Source organism: Phaseolus vulgaris, chromosome 8 (genome assembly GCF_051622355.1).
Source record: "Phaseolus vulgaris cultivar YP4 chromosome 8, ASM5162235v1, whole genome shotgun sequence".
Classification (NCBI taxonomy): domain Eukaryota; kingdom Viridiplantae; phylum Streptophyta; class Magnoliopsida; order Fabales; family Fabaceae; genus Phaseolus; species Phaseolus vulgaris.
This window is the reverse complement of record NC_143505.1, coordinates 61,848,707-61,859,564: the sequence shown is the minus strand read 5'-3', so window position 1 is coordinate 61,859,564 and position 10,858 is coordinate 61,848,707. Positions and strand designations below refer to the sequence as shown.

General features: G+C 31.9%; 3 protein-coding genes across 4 annotated transcripts; 1 reads left to right on the top strand and 2 right to left on the bottom strand.

The window, feature by feature from the left end:
* Positions 1 to 439: 439 nt before the first annotated feature.
* Positions 440 to 1,660, bottom strand: LOC137824415 (heavy metal-associated isoprenylated plant protein 47). 2 transcript variants are annotated; one of them, XM_068630055.2, is made up of 3 exons: positions 1,482 to 1,660; positions 892 to 970; positions 440 to 815 (listed from the first exon to the last, which is right to left on the bottom strand). In XM_068630055.2, the coding sequence occupies exons 1-3, from the start codon at positions 1,485 to 1,487 to the stop codon at positions 505 to 507; spliced, it is 396 nt and encodes a 131-aa protein (XP_068486156.1). In that variant the 5' UTR covers positions 1,488 to 1,660; the 3' UTR covers positions 440 to 504. The 2 variants fall into 2 exon arrangements, with proteins under 2 accessions (XP_068486156.1, XP_068486157.1); XM_068630056.2 differs by having other exon boundaries at positions 892 to 967; positions 1,482 to 1,618.
* A 3,937-nt stretch (positions 1,661 to 5,597) lies between these two features.
* LOC137823928 (uncharacterized protein At1g08160) lies at positions 5,598 to 6,857 on the top strand. The gene has a single exon (XM_068629275.2). The coding sequence runs from the start codon at positions 5,694 to 5,696 to the stop codon at positions 6,387 to 6,389; it is 696 nt and encodes a 231-aa protein (XP_068485376.1). The 5' UTR covers positions 5,598 to 5,693; the 3' UTR covers positions 6,390 to 6,857.
* Positions 6,858 to 7,451: 594 nt separating this feature from the next.
* LOC137823927 (fructose-bisphosphate aldolase, cytoplasmic isozyme 1) lies at positions 7,452 to 9,969 on the bottom strand. The gene is made up of 3 exons (XM_068629274.1): positions 9,669 to 9,969; positions 8,365 to 9,047; positions 7,452 to 7,963 (listed from the first exon to the last, which is right to left on the bottom strand). The coding sequence occupies exons 1-3, from the start codon at positions 9,694 to 9,696 to the stop codon at positions 7,601 to 7,603; spliced, it is 1,074 nt and encodes a 357-aa protein (XP_068485375.1). The 5' UTR covers positions 9,697 to 9,969; the 3' UTR covers positions 7,452 to 7,600.
* Positions 9,970 to 10,858: the final 889 nt, after the last annotated feature.

Sequence of the window (10,858 nt, the reverse complement as noted above, 5' to 3'; positions counted from 1 at the left end):
ATAGTTCCATCTAACATTATTATTGTGACACTACAATAAAATCATGAAATAAAAACTAACTTTAGAGACAATAATAATTAGTTGCAATAGTTGGTAGCAAAAACCTTGGTTGATAATTACATACCAATTTAGAAACCATTTAACATCAATAGAAACTAATCTATAAACCAAAATTGTTTTTAGTCTCTAAAATAGTATCTAATTTAGTCATTATAACAACTAATTTTTTTTTGTCTCTAAAATTGGTTTCTATTTCATGATTTTCTTGTAGTGTGAATATAAGTATAAAAAATAAAAAATAAATAAATATAGTAAATGAGGAATAAGATAGTTCTATTTTTAAATTAGTATTTTATTAACTATCAATTTTTTTCTATTAAATTTAGAATATAAATAATTGGTAATTAAAAAAAAAGAAAAAAAAAAAGAAATAAAGAAAGAAAGAAAATGACATAAATTTAAGATTTAGAATTTAGAATTTAAATTACATAATTATGACGATTGTTACATGACAATGCAGACACTATCATGACATTCATGTCCATATAGAATGGGTGGAGGACACGATGGATATGGATGCCATGAATACCATGGATACCATGGTGGTAGCTTTTCCTCTTTTTCTTCTTTTTTTTCTTCTTTCTTTTCCTCTTTCTTTTTCTCTTCTTTCACTTCTTCCACACTCTCGATTATGACATTCTGAAATATTTTCTTCCTCAAGGCCCTAACCAAACAAACTGAATCCAAACTTTCTCCGATCACAACCACTTTATCTTTATGTTCTCCTTCTACAGCCACTGATATCACATCTGCATCTGCATCCATGCCATATTCTTAGGAAATTTATACAACAGAGACAAGGTTTCTTCATAAACAATAACACAAATGTACCGTTTTCATCTGAAATGATTTTGAATGCCTTCTTTCTGCATTTCTCGCACTTCAGTGACACCCTTATAACTATCTTCTGCTACTCCAATCACAATTAATAACATAATACTACTTTTAGGCTTTAATAATAAAACAATAGGGTTAGATATGTTTTTAGTCTATATACCATAACATGAATATGTTTAGAGCATTGAGAGTAATTCTAGTACGAAAATAATTAGAATAAGTTCTTTTGTATGGGAAATGATTGTTAGTTTTTTTTTTTTTGGAAATTTGTTATGGTTGTTCTTATGATGCTTATCAAATTTGAAAAAAAAGTCTGAAGAATTGGTTTGATCATCTTATTTTGAATTCTAGAATGAGAGCTTTTCAATGGGTTGATAAAGTAGAATATTAAATTGAACAACTCCCACGTGTAGAAGGATTCATTCCAATCATTTTTTCATACTACAAACACTTAAATGATCTAAAGTTTGGATCAAAGACAAAATCACTTTCGTGTCATAATATATGGACAAAAAATATATTTAACCCTAAATAATAATAATAAAAATAATAATACATCTTGAATTATCTAAGTGAGATCTCACCTTCATGACCGAAATGATTCAAATTCAAGGGTTTGAGGAAAGAAGAAGCTATGTGTTGAGAGGTTCTTGTTCTTGCTATTGTGTATTTATATGCAAGTTTGGTGTTTGTAGAAATGGCAAATGTCATATCAAATATCGTTCTCTCTTTCTTATCTTTTGTCAATAATTCGTGCCATTTTTCTTTTTGAGAGCTATTGTGGTCCATGTATATGATATCACAAGGTTGATATACTCACAATACAATCCTTCAATGCAAAATAAATATCAGAGAAACTGCAAAATAAAATAATGAATGCAATGAAAAATGTTGTATATAGTTCAACAGTTATTTTTATGTAAATATATAATTGAAGAGTGAAATTGTTAACTATGAAATGAACAAAATTTATGTGGTGAACTAATAAAAAATCACCATTAGTGAGAAATTTTAATATTGTTGGAATTGTGGGTATATAAGATACCCCTGAGTATAATCCAACTGTCTTGCTGAATTTTCACTTCAGACTTTCCGCACCCCCATTTTTCAACCTGCACCCCCATACAAAATGACTGTTTTGTCTTTTAAAGTGACTTTCGAATTAACCTTCCAGATTTTTTTCCAAAATGAAAATTACTGAAATACATCTGAGAATTTATTTTCGTAACAAAATTAGATTTCTGGAATAAGGTTTTCAAAATAAAATTTTTGAAACAAGTTTTCCCGAACTCCATAACTTATAAGAGCTTTTCAAAGACTGTTTCTTTCTGCAGAGGTTACTCTCACACTTCCATAAATTTTTGTACTTTCAAAAATATTACTGGGTAATATTCTGGATTATGTAATCCATAAGTCATTTTCAAAATTTGTAATTAACTTCTGGATTATATAATAATCTTGAAATCTTTTTTCAGATGCATGATTAGTTTCTAAATTGATTAGTTTCTAAATTATATAATTTGAAAGTATTTTCTAATATGAGATTAGCTTTTGGATTATGTAATCCAGAAACAATTTTTCAAATGCGTGTCCGAATTATATAATTCAAAAGTTATTCTCAAATCCAAACTTCTAGATTATATAATCTGAAATACAGAGATGACGCAAAAAGGATAAAAAAGTATTTTCATGTGGTACCATATAACTATAAAATTTAATGAAAAAAATAAATTTAACATTAAGGAGATTTTGATTTTCTTTTTGTTTTCAACATTTTTAACTAATAGAATATTTTTTCCTTCACTTGTGTTTTCCTGGTCTTGATTTGTGTTGATAATTCTTAGTCATGCTATACTGGAATATGAGTGTAATTAGTGCGATGTGAATATCTAATTTCTTTATTTTTTTTAAGCATATACTTTTTTAAAATAAAAAACCTAAAGACATCCTAATTTCAGACATGAAAACATTGAGGCTTCTTCTTCCTGCATTCCTACATTTTTCTTCCTCTATCCTCACAATTTTCTAAATCCCGAAATTGGTCTTAATATTTTATTTGAAAAAGACACCGTGGTTACCGGAAATAGGAATCTGGGAGTGTGCTACGGATTCAGAAATCTGGAACTGAATTTTTTTGTTCGAATGAGGGGGTGTTCCAGAAGCAATTTTTGCATAAATTATTGATTTCCAGATTGCTGAATCCAGAAGTCTAATTCTATTACGGATTCATGGATCCGGAATGCTTTTTTTTTAAATTATGGATTTTTGAATCCAGAATGCATATTTCTGTTACGGATTGGTGGATCCAGAATGCTTTTTTTTTAATGATGTATATTTTGAATTATGGATTGATGGATCCGAAATTTTATCGGAAGTGCCAATCCGAAATTTTTCCGGATTCCATAATCCATAATGCAAAAAATAAATATAGTTCAAGTGCATTTTAGGGTTTTTAAAGAATAATAGGGACAATTTAGTCTTTGCATAACATTGTGGGGGGTGCAGGAAGAAACTGCCAAACATTGAACTTTAGTCCATATAGAACTTATAACAAATGGATTAGGCCTAGTAAAATTAAGTTCACAATTTTTCTACAAGTTTCCTTTCACCACCTACATTTTGTTGATGGCACTATTTTTTTTTTACTTGTTCTTCCAAATTACCACTATTTAAGGTTAAGCTATTTCCAGAAGCTTAATTCTAAAATTCACTAAATTTATCTAAAAAACATTTTAAATCAATTTATAAATTATTTCCAAAAGTTTGATTCTATGATACATCCAATTCTCTTACGAAAATAATATAAAATGTAATTCCATCAAGAGCACCTAAGTAACTTTCAGAATAATGATATCTTTACATTTGAATAAATGTATACAACCAAACATCTACTACTACTATTTCGTCTTTTCTCTTCTCTTTTTCTTTACAAATAAAAAGAAATATTTTTTTTAATGTCTACATTACTTTTCAAAATATGTCATGTGGTTAGTTGAGTGTGAAAATATAATTTTCTTTTTTTTAAACAAAGACCTAAAGATTTTCTTTACAAATTATTAAATAAACAAAAACATATTAAAAAATAAACTTTAAGTCTAATTCAACTTTATAAAATCGGGTTTATAAGATAAGGTTTGCATTCATTTATATACTGTGAATATCTTTATCGATATGGAATCTCAAACATCATGTCACACCGAAACCGTCAACCCGTACATGAAACTAAATATTTATGGACAATGCAATAATGGTCTAATAACGGCTGATCTAATAAGTGCAACAAAGTTATGATAAAATATAAATGATTCTGATATCATATTAAAAAGTAAACTTTAAATCTAATTCAACCTTATATAAAATAAGTTTTGCACCACTTATATATTATGTTGGACAACAACAACAAAATTATTATTAATAATAATAATTATTATAAACATCAACTTCCTTAAAATCATGATTATCCACTAAACATTACTCACAACTTTTTGATCATTTTCACTCAAATAAAAGAAGAAAGTGTTTTTGTTCTTTACATATGAACAAAACTAGATGAATTCCACCCTGCAGAAATACAAAAACGAGCATTGTTGTGGGTAATTGAAAGCATCTGTGATTGAGACTATGCAGAAAAGTGAGGAATGCTGGATCACTATGAAACATTATTAATTTGAGTTTGAATTATTGGTTTCAATGAAACATGAACCTTTACTGGCTGGCCACTTTCTTCCTACTTTTCTTTCTTAGTGCTTAAACATCCAACGCAGCATAAGTACCAACATTGATCTCAAGGGACAAAACCATGCTATAACTGCTGCACACGCATAATCCAAGCCCTTAATCAAACTCACTATTCTCACACACTGACACATGATTTTTTATTGGGAAAATCAGAATTAATTCTATTTCTTTTATATATATATAAAATGGACACTTACGAAAACAATATGCAGATAATAAAAAAATATAGTAAATAGAATAATGACATTGAGAAATTTTAACATGGTAAAACTTCCTTAACTTGCGAAGTAAAACTCACGGATCCTAGTCCAGAAAATGTCTCTAATATGAAAGTAAGATTACAATATTTGTTTCTCTGACTCTGTTAGGATAACACTCAATCTCACCCAACAAAGATGAAATACAATGTCTCTCTAACATCTCACTAGGATTTATAATCTTATACTATGATGAATATCTATTCTCTCTATGTTGCTCTTCTTCCTTGCTTACTTTTCTCTTCCTCACAAGTTTCACACGTTTCGTTTATATAGAGAATGAGAGAAAGACTTATCATATAAAGAGATGGTGGATAATTAAAACTTATCACATTTTCAACAGAAATATAATTCCAAAATTTTTGGAATGACCATCATTAAATATATTCAATGGATCGATTATAAGATTCATTACTTATGGTCCATTAAATTAAGAAGAGATAACATATTTGACAAAGTCTAAACATGCAAAAGTTGAAGCCTTAGAGAATAAGCAATCAACGAAGTGTGGCCTCTGTAGAAGTCACTCTTTAGGACCTTCTCAAACTTTGCTGCATACCAAAAAGCATGAAAATTAAAAATTGAAACACCCATTTGGTCCAAGTTTAGTTCACCAATGTCACCTTTTTCCAATACCAAAAAAACACACTGTCCCCACTGCACCATAGCTCAACTTCAAAAGCTTCTTTTCCTCTTCAGTTCCACTGATCCATTACCCCATTTACAATAAATAAACATATCACTTCTTTCTCTCCCTCATTCACTTCCATTGGTCTATTTTAGCAGTGCACCTCTTCAAACATGCTACCATCTGTTGAAGAACTTGGCATACCAAAAGAACCAAGGAATCAACACTCTCTGAGATCTGAATCTTCAAATTCCCTTGCCAGCACCAGAGCAATTCTTGGCCAACCTCGACTTCAAAGGACCAAACCAATTATATGGTGTGCTGCAATACTCTGCTTCATATTCAGCCTCGTACTTATCTTCTGTGGAATTGCAACACTGATCGTCTACTTTGCCATGAAACCAAGAAATCCCACTTTTGACATTCCCAATGCAAGCCTCAATGTGGTGTACTTTGACTCACCACAGTACCTCAATGGTGAGTTCACTCTCCTTGCAAACTTTTCCAATCCTAACAGGAGAATTGGGGTGAGGTTTGAGTCCTTGAACATTGAGCTTTTCTACTCAGACAGACTTGTATCATCACAGACAATAAAACCTTTTACTCAAAGGCCAAGGGAAACAAGGTTGCAATCAGTGAACTTGATATCAAGCTTAGTGTTTTTGCCTCAAGATGTTGGTGTAAAACTTCAAAGGCAAGTGGAAAATAACAGGATCAATTACAATGCAAGAGGAACATTTAAGGTGAGGTTCAACATTGGCCTTATCCATTTATCTTGCTGGCTGCATACCATATGCCAGATAGAGATGACTAGTCCTCCAACTGGTATTCTAGTGGCCAGACAATGCATAACAAACCGATCAAGATGAGGCAACATGGTAGAATTCATTTTTCTTGTTCATTATTTTCTAGTTTCTACTTTATTAGGAGTTTTATAGCTAATGGTAAATACAGTGTTAATGAAATATCCTGATATCTAGTCGATGTGAGATCTCCAACACACTCCTCACGCAGAGTGACAACTCGGACGCGAGATAACATATTATGGGTGTTATTCGATAATGGTGGTCTGATAAGCCCGACAAACAATTGTTAGGATATGTTTGAAAATGGCTTTGATATCATGTTAATTGTGCAGTGATATGATTTTTGTGAGAAATGGAGAAAGAGAAGATTCAGAGAGGATAGCATTTGATTTTGGTTGATGTTTTATAGTTTTCATTTGTGGATAGAGACTTGGGTGGAGGGTGTTGAAACCCTTACACCAGAAATATGTAGTGGATGAAATTTAAATTTATCTTCATCTGCTAATATCAATTTAGCAGTTTTCTTTTCCAGAGACAGGGCTAGTGAGTTCAACTCAAACGCTAAGACCAAGCAAGCGTTGAATCAACTTTTTGATATTGTTTGCTTTTGATTCCTTAATTGTGTCAGTGTCAGCTGCACTAATTGGAATGCCTTTTGATTGTGTAAGATACTTAAAGCAAAAATGTTAAAAGCAGAAAGAAACTTGTCAGAAGTTGATCATTGACGTGGTATCAACTAGGACTTTAAAATAATACATAAATAATTTGTTGTGGTGCTCTTTACATACCAAAACCATGCGTCTTAAGAGACATTTACCATAGTTTAAGCACTTCCCAAAATCATGTCTTTAAGGCCTTTAAAGCATATAGCAGAATATCCTTTTATGGTAGATGTTAGGCACAAAACGGAGTATCCTTGAATTATTAGTGACTACACAAAAAGATTACCATTATTTCTGGTTAACTCAACATGTTATTTACAAGTTACACGGGATTCGAGTTCAGCGCCAAAAAGTTCTTACAAATTACACAAGAATTCAAAATAAGTGCAGACAGTAACTTTGCCATATAATGGTAATTGCAAAATTTAGCTCCTATAATGTAAACTGATATTTGTAAAATATGTAACCCAAAAAATAAAACCTGTTAATCAGAAGCAAATGCTTAGACTGTATCATATATATGCCAGAATGCCCCCACCCCAAGTCTGTTTACAGTGTGTTTGTTACCATGGATTCACATTTAAACAGAGAAACAAACACAGTCTTGGAAGCCTAATATTTGTAGTTTTTCTCATACAAACTCTCAGAAGCCAACCCAGTTTGGCTTTCACCAACATGCTTCCCCAGAGTTGCCTCAGAATTGGCCTTGCATCTTGCAAGGAATGCTTCTTGAGCTTTGGCAACATTCTCTTCCTTTCCACCCCATGTCTTGAGTGTGCTTTGCTGCAGTGCCCTCCCAAATGAGAATGAGAGAGTCCATGGCTTCAACACCTCCAACTTGTTCATTGCATTGAGGTTCAGGGTAGCTTCTTCTTCACTTTGTCCACCAGACAGGAACACAATCCCTGGCACCGCAGCTGGGACAGTCCTGCGAAGTGCCTGAACTGTGTACTCAGCAATCACCTCAGGTGCTACCTGCATGCACACAAACGAAATTCTTTTCCAAGTTACTAATTTCTTTTGGTGCAAATGAGTGATAGGAAAAGAACACACTCCAATACAACTAGGACATCAATGACCTGTTGATACCAGTCCGACCACACTATTACAGCAAAGAAGATTAACAAAATTAATCAATGTTCAAATACTAAGAAATACATTCTTAATTACGGCATACATTCTTAATTCGGATCATAGTAATCATATAAATAGACATAAATTCTAAGAATCAGTTACGTCATCAGTACTAAATACACTAAGTTTCAGATACCAAATCTCACATTCCATCTTAATAATTCTATCTCAAGGACTACTAAGTAGTTGTATGAAGTTTTCAATTCAACCATTGAATGTATCAGTTTGAAAATGTTAGTTACCTTGGGGCTATCAGAGCCTGGAGTGACCATGTTGGGTTTGAGAAGAGTTCCTTCAAGAAGAACATGGTGATCATTGAGAGCTTTGTAAACAGCTGCAAGCACAATCTCAGTAACAGCAGCACATTTGGCTATGTCATGGGCTCCATCAGTAAGAATCTCAGGCTCAACAATGGGTACAAGGCCATTCTCCTGGCAGATGATGGCATAGCGAGCCAAACCCTGTGCATTCTGCTGGATGGAAAGCTCAGAGGGCTCATTGGGGCCAATTTTGAGAACTGCACGCCACTTTGCAAAGCGTGCCCCTGCCTTGTAGTACTGCTGGCACCGAGCTCCAAGAGAGTCAAAGCCCTGTGTGGTGGTTTCACCGTTTGTGGCAGCCAACTCAACAACACCCTTGTCCACCTTGATGCCTGGGATCACATTGTTCTCGTTAAGGACCTCAACAAAAGGCTTCCCATCAGAGGTTTTCTGGTAAAGGGTTTCCTCAAAGAGGATGACACCAGAGAGGTATTGGAGGGCATTTGGAGCGGTGAAGAGAAGCTCTCGAAGGGCTTGGCGGTTTGCCTCAATGTTCTCAACGTTAATGCTGGCTAGACGCTTTCCAATGGTGCCAGTGCTCTCATCTGCTGCCAAAATACCCTTCCCTGGTGTGGCTATGTACTTAGCATTCTTGATAAGCTCATCTGGAATTCACATAAGAACACCCCATTTGAAAAACAAAGTCAAGAGTTAATTGTTAACCTACAAAACATTGCATTTAGTTGACTACTAAAAAAAAAATATTTTGAATCTAACTTAACTTTTCAAAATATTATGAAATGCTCTAATCTCTAATCGATGTAATATCTCTAGAAACTAGCTTTTTCAATGTTAAAAAAACTATTACGTAAAATTTAAACTCTAGAAACTAGCTTTTTCAATGTTAAAAAAACTATTACGTAAAATTTAAACTTAACTCAACTTCGTGTCGTTTGCACCTACTTCTCTACTACAAATTCTATAATTTTGCAGGAGTTATTTATTTCAACTAATGTCCAAGGAGTTAGCTTTTTGAACTAAAGTCCAAGCACTCTGAACATAAAAAATATTGCATGAAGTTGGTGAAGCTCCCTAGACATGAAATCTTCATAATTTGACACTACTCATTTGATACCTTATACATGTATAGTTAACTTTCAAGTCTTAATCCATAAACTTAGAAATAAGTAGTTTAAATTATTATCCATGCAGAAGATGCAGAGATAGTGGAGTGAAATGAGAAGATATGTATGTATATGTATATGTATATATGTGTATATTTATACCTGCATACTTGCCAACAAACGCAGACATGGTTAATAAAGCTTTGAAAATGGTATGGCGGGAAACAGATAAGAGATGACAGCATGAAAACTGAGTTTAGGGAAGAAGAAAGCTATATAGATAAAAATGTGAAGGGAATATACCAAATGGTATCTGCAGAAGCCATGCAAGAGAACCACGTGTCCCCTGATTAGCCTAACGAAGGTTATCACTCTTGGATAAAGAAACGAGTGATCCTTCATTTTCACTATAAAATGGATATTTTCTGGAAAACTCTCTCACCTCTCATCTTGCACTTCCCTCTCTTCTCATATCATCTCAACCATATATATATATAAGTGTATATATATATGAATATGTATAAGTGTATCTATATATGTATGTGTTGGTGGGGTTGGTTTTGGCCCCTCCCAAAAAAATTATACACACATAATTATCCATATATAATAAATTTTAGTAATGATTTTATATGTCTTTATCTTTTGTAATATCTTTTCTTATCACAGTTCCATCTCATTTTCATTATAGTTTTTTCTCTTCCTATTTCTTTTCAGTCAAAATAGTTACATTTTTAAAAATATATATGTACTGTAAGAAAATTGTGAAATATAAATTAATTTTAAAAATCAAAATAATTAGTTATTATATTAATTAAATTAGAAATAATTTTATAAATTAAAAAAATTATTAGTATTTAAAATAATTTTTATCATTTATAAAGTAGAAAAATATTACTCTATCATCCAATCGTGTAAATTGTTATCTATGCTAAAGTTGTCGGTTTTTTCATCATAATTAATTTAAGGTTATGACATAATAGTGTATAAAGTTTAAATTATCTTTGTTGTTATTCTCGATAATAAAAACTAAATTGCTGTTAAAGGAAAAATATGAAGATTAATTTAGAATTTGAAATATAGTGTCTAAATATAATAAGAAATTCCTATCACTAGATTTCTTGTTTAATTTTTAAAAATTGATTTTCTTTTTAGAATAATAAAATATTCTAGAATTTTTAGCAAAATTCTGAAAAATAAAATATTCTAGAATATCTAGATACTAACTTTTAAGATAAGTACTAGAATGCTCCAAAATCTAATAATCAAATAATCAAATAACTCTTACACCCTCTTTGTTTATAAAAGCACGGAAAAGCCCGGGTAGAAGATGATAAAAAATGGGCAATTGTTTT